At 39.8% G+C, this 15,247-nt stretch overlaps 1 protein-coding gene across 3 annotated transcripts in view; it reads right to left on the reverse strand.

Annotated features, from left to right (window-relative positions):
• The window catches only part of LOC144061371 (protocadherin-15-like), a 254,801-nt gene that overhangs the window by 170,754 nt on the left and 68,800 nt on the right, over positions 1–15,247 (reverse strand). For all 3 annotated transcript variants that reach the window (XM_077581760.1, XM_077581759.1, XM_077581758.1), the window contains one exon: positions 6,421–6,539. In XM_077581760.1, the coding sequence (XP_077437886.1) occupies positions 6,421–6,511 (91 nt within the window). In that variant the 5' untranslated portion in view covers positions 6,512–6,539. The remainder of the gene's footprint in view (positions 1–6,420; positions 6,540–15,247) is intronic.

Here is a 15,247-nt window from a genome sequence, read left to right on the forward strand (position 1 = left end):
GTCGTGTAGGCAGTTCCGGTCCCGGCTTCACGAAAACGGGGTGGCATGGCTCTGTGGTAGAGTGGCCGTCAGGTTGCGGGTTCGATCCTCAGCCCCTGTGACCATGTTGAGGTATCCTTGAGCAAGACACTGACTTCACATTTACATAAATAATTTGAAATACATTTACCTTTGCTATTATTACATTTAATTATTTAATTGAATGTTTAATTTACTATTAAATTAGCCTTTTACCAAAATTTAACATCATGTAAGTCCCCCTTGCCAGTAATTGGTGCTATACTATGGCAGTCTAACACCAGCAAATCATCATCTGCGTCGAGTTTTGTCATTATGTTGAAAGATTTTATTTGTGGTGTGCCTCAGGGGTCATATACGAGTACTCCACCTTTACTATATAGGCTGTCCCCAGGACAGAGTTACTAGTAGGTCTCATTTTTCATTTCCTTTTTATGACAAAGTACAGAAAGACCACATTGTGTGTGTACTTTCTTCGTACTCAAACTTTCTTCTGGGTTTACAGCAACCATACGACCCAAAGATCTCAGGTAGGTTAGCCATTGGCAGTGTCCTTCAAAACTTTCTCACGTATTCAGTTCAATCACAACCTTGGAAAAGGAATGTAATGTTTTGATGAGTCCACAATCGTCTTTGTGCTCGTATCTCAAGGCAACACTGTATTAAAAAACAGCTCGATAGGATGTATTGCAGTTTTACGTTACTGCAAACCACAATAATGAGCATATTGTTGAACGAATACCTCCTAATGGCTTTATTGGCGTTTCCTGGTGCTATTAACACGACGCTGCTCCCGTATCGAGTCTGTTGGAATCCTCTCGTTTTGTTTGTGAGCAACGACAGATCTCAAAGCGAAAGTGCAAAGTGGAGGCATCGAATCATTCGCCGCTATCTCACTCCGGAGCAAAATTGCGCGGATCGATGCGCAGGCAGACGGCGCCGCGTGGTTTCTTTTTGCACGCCGTCTCCGCCGACACAATGAAGGCTCTCTGTGTCGCTGCTCGCCGATCATTACACGACGAGTCACCCCGTGAGGGGGGGGGGACGACGACTTCTCACCGTAATTGCCCGTAGGTGCTTATTCGAAAGGGTCAAATTTAGAGGATGTGTCAGAAGCAACAGGGAGGAGGAGGAAGAGGGCGTTTGGAACTATTGATTCCAACATCAGACACATTGAGATACACATTAATTCCTGCTGTATCGTAACAGATCTTTTAGCAAGGAGGGGCAACAATTTGACATCGCTGCTACTCGGGGGGGCCACATAGGACCACATACTTCCTAACAGAAATGCTATTTTAAGTATGGACAAAATATGTGCTCTTAACATATTTCATTTTTTTGATAATACATTTTAAAATGCATGTATAAAAGATCCTACCAACAAGCACACAACAAAATGACCACAAACTTTTTTTTTTTCATTGCAAAGGCTGTTTTGCATAAAAATGACACAAAACTTCTGAACAAGAAACCAACAATATGTGCAAGAACTCATTTGGTAATTTTTTTCACAAAAATCAACTAACTTGAAACGTTAATATTATTGAAGTGATGTTTGTCCTGCATATCATTACAAAGCCACAATTTTTTTTTTTTTTTTTTTAAATAGTACTATTTACATTGTAGTATAAGGCAGTATAAGGATCAATTTAAGTGCAACTAAAACATATCTGACATTTAGTGTTGATTGGTGATATTTCAGCTTAAAACGAAAGATGGCATGGATATAAAGATTCGCATATTCACAGATTTCTTTTTCTTTTTAATACTGTATTTTTTCATATTTTGAATTTTTTTTTCTGGGATTTTTTGTCCTTATTTTCACCCATTTTTTGTGGAATAGAAATTTTCTCAATATTTTGAAGATGTTGGTGTAAATTAAAAAAAAAACATATTTTTTTAAATCCATGGATGGGGAGCATCTTATTTTTTTCTGCTTTTTCATGTTTTGGATTTTTCCCGTTTTTTTTTTTTTGCAGAATTGTATTTCCCCATTTCCCCCCCTGTTTTTTCGTGTGAAAATAAACATTGAATGTTTACAAGCATTTTTTGATGAAAGATTTGGGGTTGTAAGAAAATAATAAATAAATAAATAAATAAATGCATTTTGGGGGAAATTAATCAATTAATCAATCTTTTTTTTTTTTCAAATTTTGGATTTTTCCAAGATTTTTTTGTCCATATTTACCCCCATTTTTGTGGAAAACATATCTTGAATGTTTAGCAGCATGTTTTGAAAGATACTTTGCGTTTGAAGAGGGAAAAAAAAGTTGAATGAAAAAGTTGATTTTTTTTTTTTAATTATTATTATTAATCAAGGGTATATTTAAAGTGTGGTTGCCAGTTGCCCATCCCTGTTCCTTCGTCTGTCTTGGAAATTAAGGTTTGCAATCGTAGTCCACTCACAATCGCATACCGAGAAGCTCCAAGCACGGCCAATTTCTACAAAAAAAAACCGCAAGCTCAGCCCCCCAACCCACCCCCCCTCTCCCCCAACCACCCCCCCGTCATCCTCCGCCCTGTACTGCCCTGGAGCCTGATTACAAACCACTGGTGGACAGATTAAACCCCATCCACTGTCAATCCAACGCTCCCTCTTTTTCCAAAGGCTGCTATAGCCAGACACAGGCGGCACATCTGGCCTCTAATCAGAAAATCCCAAAAATAGACAACCATTGTGGGTCAGAATGAATGTGGGGGGGAGAGGAATGGCGGCATGGCGGTCACATGGCAGGAGTGTCCATAGGAATAGCGAGCGAGTAATCCAAACCCTACACACTCATAAACACGTAAATCCGGCGTGTGTTTGCATGCGGATTAAGCGTCAGGAGGGATTTAAGGGGGTGATGTATGGGCGCTTTACATCTGGCCACTGCGCTTCCGGATTGACGTTTGACCTTCCGTGACCAATCGAACTAGCGGTCGTCTGCCCTCGTGTTAGCATCAATGGGCGTACAAGAGGTGCAAGGCAGGGTTTTAGCATGTCAGGAATACTCTGGGAATGAGATTACAGCAGCAAAATCCAAACGAGAACGTGAAGGGGGTGTTTCAAGAGAGGAAAAGATTACTAATGAAACATGAAACGAGGTAGCGACGAGGAGAGCGGTTTTAGATTAGCTCAGATGAATCTTGATTAAAGGTTACGGTGGCCTTTTGGAAGGATTTTTCTGCTTAAATGAGTATTGTAGTTCATGATCAGCCACAGACCAGACAGAAGTACACAAGGAACAAAGTGTAGATTGTAGAGAAACAGAAATAGATTTGGATTTTCATTATAGCTTATTTTTATTTCCTTTTGATTTTTTTTTTTTTAATTCAGTTAGTTTTAATGAGTTTTAAGAGCAGGTTTGTTAGATTGCAGTAGTTTCGAAAATGATTCATTTAAGTTTTGTTTTTATTCATTTTAGTATTCGTTTTTTTTAATATGGAGAATTTGTCCAATGCATGATTTAAAAAAAAAAAAAAAGTATTGTCTAATAAAGTACCGCAATCGATAACTACTTCTCTCAAACAACTGACCTTCCTTCTTCTTTAGCTACGGATGACCAGAAAACCCCAAATAAATAGATAAACCCCAAAAGCTCATAATTGAGAAAGACAAAAACAAAAGATATTTTCGCTATAATAATTAGTAATTATTAGTAATTATTTCAACAAAATGATAACCGATCACCAATGCAATCAAAAGATGGACCAATATATCTATGCAAACAACTTGATAATTAACCCTGCTTTTGTGGAGTGGGACCGGCCCGGCCCACAAATATGCGTATAAATTACACCCATAAAATAATTATTAAACCATTTTAAAAAATCCCCAAAATGCTGATAACCATTCAATATACGGGTGGAAGATTGGATATAGTTTATTGAATAGAATACATACAATATAATACTTCCCTTTTTTTTTTTTTTTTTTAATAAATAAAAAAATTATACTTTTTTATTCCTCAAATTTAGGTTGCCATTACATTTGTGCAAAAATCTATACAGTATAAATTCCTTTGCCTTGTCTGTTTACTTAATAATAATAATAATTTTATATTGCAGCACTACTGGATGCATTTCTTATTTCATACCAGTCTGTTTAATATCCCTTTAAAATAAAGTGACAGAAGGTAAGAAGTCAGTGTGTTATAACTGAAAATATGTGTGTCATTGTTATCATGATATAAAATGGCGTATATCGTGAAAACTTTACTTTCTCTCAATATCGCCCGGCTCTACATGACAAAATAAATAAACAATAAATAAAAATGTAAAAAATGTAAAAAATAAAAAATAGACAATAAAAATGTCTGAAATGTAAGAAATGTTTTATTGTGCTATATTGTGCCGATGGGTGGAAACCGAACACAATTAAAAAATAAAAATTTAAGATTTAAGATTTAAAATTTAAAAATTTAAAAAAATTAAAAATTTAAATTTAAAATTTAAAATTTTAAAATTTTTAAAATTTAAATTTTTTTTTAAATTTTTAATTTAAAATTATTCAATTCATATCAAGTTCAGTGATTCAACCATGCTGAAGCACATCAGCGCCCTATATTCAATTCCAATCATGTTGGCATGAGCTAAAGGCTAAAGGTGCCTCGAGGTGGGCCAAGGAGGGAGATTTACGAGTGAGAAGTCGTCGTGCTGAGGCCAGGTGAAAATAAAATCCGCCCCTGCTTAAACCTATATCATCCCTGTGTGGAACTAAAGACTCACACGGGCAAAAACTGCCTCATTGGCTCTGACCTGATAAGTGTAGAAAGAGGACGTATTCACATCCATTCCTAGCAAGCTGTTAATGTGTTAAGTGGAAAGTAGCGTGCTCAAAAGTGTCAGCAAATGACAACACACAAGGCAATAGACGTGTGCGTTGGTGACATTGTTACGTCACCTTTGCACTTTGCCTGACGTCGAATAGTGTGGGCCCTTGTGGCAGTATGCATCAAGTTGCTTCCCTCGCGTAATAATAATATTGTATACCAGTGAAGCCAAATTGCCAATGAAGTTTTCGTCATTTGCATATGCTCTCGAGTTTCCTGTCAGGCAACAAGAAAAGCATGAAACGGCTGCTGAAACACAATTAAACACCCACGTACGCCGCTAATGCACTTGCACCACACACAATTACAAGACTGAAGTCATTATCGAGAAGACGAGAAAAAACAACTCTGACAGTAGAGAAAAAGGTAAGAGAGAGAATAAAGCTATGAAAGTACAGTAAATGTCACAATCACACGTCATCATAATATGACAACATGTTATATTACAAAAAAATAGGCAGAGGTGGCAAATCCAAGTCCAGAAAATAAAAACCCTGCCACAGTTCAGCTTTTTTAGTCCCAGGTGCTAGCTAGCTAGCTCCCATGGTGCTTGTTTACCTGCTAGGGAGCTAGCTAGCTAGCACCTGGGGCTAAAGCCAAACTGTGGCAGGTTTTTACTTTCTGGACCTGAGCTAGCTAGCTAGCCCCCATTGTGCTTGTTTACCTGCTAGGCAGCTAGCTAGCTAGCACCTGAGGCTAGCAATGGTGCTTGTTCACCTGCTAGGGAGCTAGCTAGCTAGCACCAGGGGATAAAGCCAAACCGTGGCAGGGTTTTGACTTTCTAGACCTGGGTTTGCCAACTCTGAAAATAAGACAAGTCAATGCTATAAGACGTTTCACAAAATGAGAAAAAAAAAGTCAATTGTGTGAGAACAAAGTGGTTCCAGTGTGACAATAAACGCATACTAAAACTGAACCTGAAGAACAACTGTAATAGTACAAGAAAAATAATTCAATAATTTTACTATAAAGTTACTTATAACTTAAAGTTATAAGTTGTCTTTAAGTTATAAACATAAGAAGATATTGTTAATTGTAATTTCAAGAGAATTTGCAATATTTCAAAACAATCATAGTACGGCAATTGTAGTCTCAATAGGACAAGAATGTAATTGTGATAAATTCATGAATATTCAGAAACTGGCATTTGCTGTTTCACCTATTTGCAGGTTTATTTATTTATTTATTTATTTTTATTTCCTCAGTTACTCGCCTATTTGTCATTTTCTGTAATGTCACAAAGTCTATGTTTGTGGCAAAAAACAATAACCTTGTGGTTGATAATCGATTTTAAAACGATTCAACAGTGACCGCACTAGTTTTCCCCCCATCATCAGTAATGCGATTATGTGTTCCCACGCACTCAGGTTTCCTCTTTTGTTGTTGGAGCGACGTCATTAACAAATATTTAATGACAATCCGCCATGAATGGATGGATGGAAGGATGACTACTTTCACTTTTTCAGTGTGGCCCGAATACTTGCTCATACAATATAATGTCAAAGGATGTCACACAGCAATAATCATCTTTTTCCATTCTGGCAAAACAGCCCGGCCGCCCTTCGACGAGATATTCTGCTCTTACCGTCGGTGTCGAGGCCCCGGACGGCGTTTAGCCAAGACAGGATGACCATTCCTGTCGCCAGCCATCTGATAAACCAGCGGCCCCGTCGCATCTTCTGTCAAGCCTTATTGCCTGCCAACCTGGAGGAGAGAAAAGATTTTTTTTTTTTTTTTCTTTCCCATTTGAGTCTCGTCACAATAATGCTTGGGAAACACACAAACACCTCTCCTCCTTTCAGTAGGCTGTCACTTTGAGTTTGAAGCACACCGAACAGAGAGAAGACGCTGGCAGTTTGGGATAAACCTACAGTTATTAGTTCCGCTTCAATCTTCTTAATATTTCTTCCTGCTTGTGCAGCTTTCACCACACTTTTCAGTTATTGGTTTTGGAGGGGCATACGCCGTTCAGTTAGCAGGTCAAATGCATGCTCGATGGGGTTTAAGTCAACTTGACAACCCCAAGCTCTTGTGGCCATTTTTTGGTCAGGAACTGTCAGAAAGACTGTGGGGAAACAAACGTTTTGTTCTAAAGTATCTCGTCCGTGTCCTGTGTGTCTCCGTAGCGCCATTTCGGTGTGTGTTACTGAGAATAAGTACTCTTGTCTTGTGAGTAATATCACCTATATTTAAGGTTTATATACGTGTGTGGCTCACGTAAATTTGCCGTGTTTAATTGCCTCGTTTACGTTTGCCGTGCCCTTAATGCGGTGCTAAAAAAAAAATTGAACGGTGCCGTTTATGGCCCTCGCAGATGCTAATTATAGCTCTTATACGCTCTACATTATATTTGTAATGTGGGTTTTTCGTTTCCCTTTGAGCAGCCTTCCAAATTAAAAGCATGGATTTCAAAACAAGATATGATTAAACATCGCACACTAAACAGCTTGAGGAGTTCTTAACATGGTAGATATTACTAAATTACTTGAAGCGTTTGTATTGAATTGAATTCTTTGCACAACCACATACTTTGATTGTGACTTCTTTTTTCTGGCCACTGGATTATTTGTTGAAAAATATAATTGCCATTAATTTCATTCAATTTTAAGGAAATTTGCTATAGTTGGGATATATATGTCTTTTTTTTTTATTATCTGTTATTGTTTTTTGGGAAATTTTATGTATCATAAGTAGTAATGGTATCGGCACATTGTATCGGTATCGTAAGTACTGAAGATTTGAGTATCGTATCGTTCTAAAAAAAAGTGGTATCAAACATTCCTACCAACTAGCTTAGCGTTGCAAAACTCTGTGATTTTTAATCAAACATAAAATCTTATGTTTATGCTTAAATGTGATCCCTTTCAATTGAATTACCCCAAATTGTCAGTTAATTCCAATAAATTCCCTTGGAAAGTTTATAGTTTAGGATTTTTTAAACCGCCATCTTAAATTGACTTGGACATTCACCAGAAACTTTCCACGAAGATTTACTAGAAATTTTGGATCCCTTGGCAATCCTAATGGAGACCTTTCAAAATCATCACTAAATCATTCGCTCGTGTCTCAGTGCTTGCTGATCCTCGCCGTAGCTCCTCCCACTACTAGCACAATCAATATATAATATATGAACATAATGAAAGTCTTTAAATCCAAACCAAAGCATCCTGAAACAGACTGGCTGTGTTCAACATTACGAGGTTCTAATGTATTCATTTATATACTGTTTACCCTACACACCATTTAAAAACAATTTTAATGAGTCAAAACCAACTTTACAGATTGGGTGTTTTGGGTCGTTATCTTGCTTCCAATATGTCAATTTCAGTGGGCTGCATCTTTCTGTGGGCTGCAGACATCAATTAAATTAGTGAGCACATCCCAGAAGAAGCAACACAAGCCCCAGTTGTGAAATTCTCTGCTTCCAACTTTGCTTGAACAAATGTCATTAAAAAAAAAAAAAAAGAACAAACCCATTGAAACTCTTTCAGATGCCCAGTCCTCTCTCAACACTTCCAACCGAATGAATTTGATGGAAATTCCTCCCATCACGATCCCGCAATCACAATGCGTCAGTGTTTACAATGTCACGCTGTTCCAGCTTGTTGAAACTTTACCGTCTGTTAAACCTTCCCCCAAGTTTTTTTCCCCCGGCAAGCTCACAGCAGGTAGAGCTAATTCTCCCGCCGGAAAACTGACAGAGCGTGAATGGGCTCGCCCGTGATGACAGCGTGATCGACCTTAAGTGCAGCAGTCGGGGGAACACTGTGCAACCACTCACCCCCCCCCCCCCCCCCCCGATGAATCTGCCTCGTTACACGTGACAGACGTGCATCGACAGGGACAGGCTTGGCACTTGGAAGGCCAATAATGGAGCACCAAATTGTAACGGGGGATGTGGTCATATGTATCATGTAGCATTAAGGAGGTAGAGAACCATAGTCATGGCAAATTGCTTTCGGTTTCCACGCCAGGGATTTACTGCACCAAAGGGCTCATTAGCCCACCAGGATTGTACCTTTGGCTACAACGCGGCACAGGGTTCTGCCCAAGGCTGTCAGGGGCAGAGTGTACTCCGCTGCCACTGATTTCGGAACGCAACTGTTTACTCTCCTTGTACTGCCTGTACTTGGCTCTGTTTTTTCGGGATGCAATAAATAACTTAAAAGTCACATTTGAGCAACGTTGTAAGTTTCCGAACAGTCCGAGTGTGCAGTGCTGCTCGGAGCGTATTTCCAAACGCAATCACGATTTTGGGAGCAAAGATCTCTAATGTTCACGGTCTCCCTTTTATTAAAATAAATGTCGCCTAAAGAAAAGGACATTTTTGACTGGTCTGACTTAGGATGAAAAATAACAGGAGAACCTGCAAAATAGCGCAGTCGCAATATTCTAACCGCGAAGTAGCAAGGGCACACTGCAGACATGGGCACAATTCACTAAGGCCAAGTTAAGTCTCAAGTCTTTCACCCACAAGTTGTAACAATCGGCAGTGTGGCTCTCCCGTTTTTTTGCTGACCCGCTGCGCTATCCATGGCCGGTTGGCCCACGAGCGTTACAAAGTCCAAGTCTATAGGTTCCAAGTCAAGTGTCAAGTCTTTGACTCACAAGTCCAAGTCAAGTCCCAAGTCATGGCCCCACAAGTTCCTAATGTTCTAAGTTCAAGTCAAGTATCAAGTATTAGAACCACAAGTCCAAGTAAAATATTTAGGTTCCAAGTCAAGTCTCAAGTATTTGACCCATAAGTCCAAGTCAAGTCCAAGTCTTTAGATTCCACGTCCAAGTCAAGTCTCAAGACTTTGACCCATAATTCGAAGTCAAGTCCAAGTCTTTAGGTTCCAAGTCAAGTCACAAACATTTGACCCACAAGTCCAAGTCAAGTCCAAGTCTTTAGGTTCCATGTCCAAGTCAAGCCTCAAGACTTTGACCCATAATTCAAAGTCAAGTCCAAGTCTTTAGGTTACAAGTCAAGTCTTAGACCCACAAGTCCAAGTCAAGTATTTAGGTTTCAAGTCCAAGTCAAGTCTCAAGTATTTGACCCACAAGTCCAAGTCAAGTCCAAATCAAGTCCAAGTCAAGTCCAAGTCAAGTCCAAGTCAAGTCCAAGTCAAGTCCAAGTCTTTAGGTTCCAAGTCAAGTCTCAAGTCTTTGACCCACAAGTCAAGTCTCAAGTCTTTAGGTTCCAAGTCCAAATCAAGTCTTAAGACTTGGACTCATAATTTCAAATCAAGTCCAAGTCTTTAGGTTCCAAGTCAAGTCTCAAGTATTTGACCCACAAGTCCAAGTCAAGTCCAAGTCTTTAGGTTCCAAGTCAAGTCGCAAGTATTTGACCCACAAGGCCAAGTCAAGTCCAAGTCTTTAGATTCCACATCCAAGTCAAGTCTCAAGACTTTGACCCATAATTCGAAGTCAAGTCCAAGTCTTTAGGTTCCAAGTCAAGTCTCAAGTCTTTGACCCACAAGTCAATTCTCAAGTCTTTAGGTTCCAAGTCCAAATCAAGTCTTAAGACTTGGACTCATAATTCCAAATCAAGTCCAAGTCTTTAGGTTCCAAGTCAAGTCTCAATCCCTGACCATGAGTCTGGGTAAAAGATAAAGTTTTTAACTGCAAAAAGCTATACAGTAACAAACGGCAGCGCTGCAGCAGCCTGTTGTTCAGGGTTGGTCACATTTGTCTCTTCTACATCATTAACAATAGATGTTGCTCGGGCACATGCAAAGGTAGGGCGAAAGAGAGGAATAGAGACTTGTAATGTTCACGAGTCCCAAAAGAAGAGTCCGAGTCAAGTCTTGAGTCTTTAGTGAATGAGTCGAAGTCAAGTTGCAAGTCTTCAGCCCCGCTATTATGCACACACTTCGGAAACGTCAACATCCTGCTTCAAGCACAAGCTAATCTGATATGATGAATTTACCATATAGTGGACTGACTATTTATCAACTTTAATTTAGCCTTCACGCCCTTTAGAATCTACCCGGATCAGTCATGATACCGACCCCACTGACCCACTCCACTCGATACACTCTAATTGATTAACAAGCAACGTATGAGAGGTCGCACCCTGAACTACATCTCCGCCAAAGAGAATTCATTTTGAGTGATCAAATCAAGCTGACCCTAATTTTGAAAACGGTCTCTCTGGGGGGGGCCATGATGTGAACTAATAAAATAAAAATAAAAAAACTCAGGCTGACAAGCAGGTAGGATGTACTGTAAGTCGCGTCGAGCGTAACACTCGCAGATCAGCAGCACGGCGGCCATTCCGGAGAGAGCTGAAGTGTCATACGGAGATGAACGCTGGTTCTTTTGCTTTCATCCGTCTTATCCTGGTGCTCTTTTGATGGCACACCTCACTCCCCACGAGGCGTTTTTTTTTTTTTTCCACAGAGCAGGCGATAAGCTGTGAAATCAACCTTCATAGCATATGCAAGGCCCGGGACGACAGGGAACGACAACACTAACATTCAAAGTGGTTCTTTTTATCTCTCTCGTTCTTCCGGGGCAACAATGGAGGACATCCATCATGTGATGTCCGTAAAAGGAGGCGTGTCGTTTTGACGGAAGGTGCCTTTGGTGTTCTTCCCGTTCCGTTACCGTTGATACTCAGAAGTGACAATTTTCTGTCGACCAATCACAAAACCCTTTAGCTTCCGTAAAACCCGGCGTATGTTTCCAACGTTCTGGCATTCCAGTTCCTCCTCGTGGTTCCTCTCATTAGCACGATGAACGCATGTCAATCGCATCATTTCCGAAGATATTTTCCTAAGTGCTGTTGCCTCTGCGACATTGATTTTCCCCGTTTCTACATCCATCTTTTCTCTATCACGCCAAAAACTGCAGTCCCGCACAAGTGCTAACCCCCAGAGAGAGAAGTCATTTCATTCCACAGCTTCTTCCATATCTCCGCCTCTCCTTCACGCTGTGTCACATTCGCATATCGCGGCACAATGACAGTCCCTCAAAGTTAATGAAACTAGAACCGGCGAGATTTCTAACTGAGCATTGAAGGCAAATTACTTTAAAGTCACCTCGTAAAAAAAATTTATAAAAAAAAAAAAGGTTGATGTTTTCATTGTGAAGTTGTTCGCAGAAACGCTTCTGAGGAGGAGGAGAATCATTGGAGGGTTTTTTAAAATAAAATTTCTGGGTAACAGTCGTGGTCCAATTGGCACTGGAGTTAACTGTTAATGGTAGGTGGTTGCGAGCGTTGCTTACTATTTTTATTGTGGTAGGTTTCTACTTCCTGGTTTTGATCCCTCATTCCAGCTGACTTGATACGACTCAAACAGCCAACTTCATGTGGATAACGTCTTGCAATGGAGTCCATAGAGATTTGGACGTCACATGACTATTTCTCTGAACAACCCCCCCCCCACAGCAGGGAAGTAGCGGCGCAGCGTTAATGGACTACAACGCCGCGGAGGGCTAAAGCTAGCGTTTATCCATCCACTTTCCGCCAAAGAAGATTTCATCACTTTGATGAAAAGGACAACGCATACATTGCTTGAGATGGACATGTTGGATTGCCAATAAAGTGTCAAGAGTGCTTTTTTTTTTTCCTCAACTCGGCGACGCTGCTACATGGAATTATCTCCTCTCTTGCCAGTGAGTGCTTTTAAATCTGATCATACAAAGGCTTTACAAGTTTGTACAATCCAGATTTAATTCCCCTTTACGTGTGGTCAAGATGCCATCAAAGTTAGCGGTGTTATTTATGTGCGTTAGCAATTTAGCAGCTGCTAATTCGGCCGCACCCGCCATCATTTATGCCGTAAAAAGTCTTCTTTATGGTGTTGGTCAGTTATTAAATTTAACTGTGTAATATCTATTAAACCGTAGCAGCACAAATAAACGTAAGATTATTTCCCCTACGTTTTGTGTGCGGTAATAGTTAGCATCTACAAAGTGCAACATTGGCTACGCATTGGTTTCCCTTTTCGTAGCCTGGAGCATGCTCGATCCTTTTTTTTTTTTTTGCCTCTTCTTGTTGTGACAACAACAGTTGTCAATCATTGTTAAAGTGTGCCGTTTGCCGTTTACTCAAAGTGGCAGACGCGTTTTCTATGCTGCCAAAATGGCTTCGCTAACGTCAATTTCCGGGACGCTATTGTTGAAATATTTGACAGAAGATGTAGACTTAGCATTAGCTTCTCACTAGCGTGTTGTAAGTTGCCATCAATCCATCATTTTTCTACAGCACTTTACCTTAGGGTTGCAGGTGAGCTGGAGCTTGTCCCAACTGACATTGGGCGAAAGTAGAGACCCGGGTTCACCCTTGAACAGGTTGCCAGTCAATTGGCAAGCTTCTTTATGATGTGACGGTTTCAGTTCCGAAGGGGCTGCTGTCTTTAAGGACTGTTTATAGCTAATGCTAACAGTCCAAACCAAAACAAAATAATGAAGTCATCCGAAATTGTTACAACCAGAGAATTGGATGTATCATTCACTTCATCCACTTGTTTCCGTCTGTTCCAATAAACACCCCGGGATAATAAAAAAAAAAAAAGCGTTAATAATTACAAAGCTTTTGATAATTGCTTGCTAAACTGTGATAAGCATTCATACTGAATCACAGACCGCTGTTTTCAAATGCTAACGATAATGAAACCTTTGCTGCAGTGGAATAAAAATCAAAGTGTCAGGGACTTTTTTTTTTTGCGGGGTAAACAACCCCCAGCTGTGTAAGCGACAGGCGCAGCAATAAAGCGTCTCATTTAAGTCGGGGGAGAAAAATGGCCATTTCCAAGAGGCCTGACGTCCTCATCAGTCTCGCAACCAACATCCCACCACCTCCTTAACGCAGGTAATAGAATAGAAACTGCATCAACGGCCCACTCTCATTAAAGTACTTGTGTCAGGCTATCAAAGTGAGCGTGTAAAAAATGACCGAGTGCACGAGACACGTAATATCAAGGATTAGATATGTAAGAATCTACTGTATATGGTCTAATCAGTTAATCGATTAATCGTTTTAGCTCTTTCCAAAACATAAACACAATTTAAAACCATTTAATGAGTCAAGACCAGCTTTACAAAGCCAACTATTAATGCCATTTCACTCATTTGCTCCCAGAAACGTATAAATATGTTCTATTTTAAATATTACCATGCTCCCAAAGACGTACTTACCGGTATCCGTTTTTTTATGCTAGAGCATACAGAAGGCTTTGATACATCCTTTGAACTGAAGAGAACGCTTGAAGCAATGGTAGTTATTACAAAAACGGCCAGAAGGTGGCAGCAGAGTATAAGAGCTCAACCAGGGGCCATGTTGCAACAAGCTCTTTTTCCCAGTGTTTTAAACAGATTTGTGAATGATGATGAAACTTAGCTATATTTTAATGCTAATTGCTGCAAAACGGTAACAGATAAAAAAATACACTTTCTTTCTGATAAAAGAAGAGACTCTAACCTTTCTTTTGGTAGGCTCCATGTGTTTATAGCAATAGAACACAATATTCTGTGGGCCTTGCAAAATCAGTCAAAATCCAGTAAAACAGCCGGGAGCAAAGGTGGTTGCTTCAGTGAAAATGGCTGGGAGTGAATGAATTAAAAGAATCATTATTCTTAAACTTCAATAATCTCCCTATTTCAGTAAGTCCAGCAAGGACGTCCATTTTCAACACAAACTGAAAACCGATCTTTGTCGACGAGAACCCCGCCAGAGTAACGGAACACCATTCCGCGCAACGCAAACCTGAAAGCTGAAACCCAACCTGCCGCCACACGCACAAACACGCACCCCTGCACGTTTTTTTTTTTTTTTTTTTTTACAATCAACCTGCGAGCAAGATCAAACGTAAGGACATTAAACCCAGTCGCAATTCATTACCTACCGTGAGATATAATCAGCAGTAACAAGGGCGGCGCTTTAATGACAACCGGCGCATTTGCCGCTCGTATCCAGATAAAGATAACGCTCCCATCGGGGTAAACATCCAATCAGACGACTGCCACTAAAACTTGATATCTCTATAACAATCTGATCAGCTATACAACTCGCTAACACAATGTATAACACATTGATATGTAGGGATACATGCTCGCTTGAGTTTTAATAGGCTCTCTGGGTACATAGTATAGCAAGTCAATTTTCAGCCACAACGGGAAGACATGAATGCACCGGCGGCAAAGGTCAAGAGGTCAATGTCAAAAACATGAAAACTGTCAGTGGAATTTTCTAATTGAATATACGGTATAACCTCTAGCGCAGTAATTCTCACTAGTGCTAGCTCTTTATGCAGTCTCCCTCTAGTGGTATGCAAAAGAATCACTGAATTGAATAAAACTGATTTAAAAATGAAATGCAATCAAACAGCTTGTCGTTGTACATTATACTTAATAAAAATCTATTGTAGTAACATAAATATATTGTAAAGACTTAAACAGTGTTTTATGGTTAATTTATTACGGCT

The sequence above is a fragment of the Vanacampus margaritifer genome, chromosome 12, assembly GCF_051991255.1.
Source record: "Vanacampus margaritifer isolate UIUO_Vmar chromosome 12, RoL_Vmar_1.0, whole genome shotgun sequence".
Lineage (NCBI taxonomy): Eukaryota > Metazoa > Chordata > Actinopteri > Syngnathiformes > Syngnathidae > Vanacampus > Vanacampus margaritifer.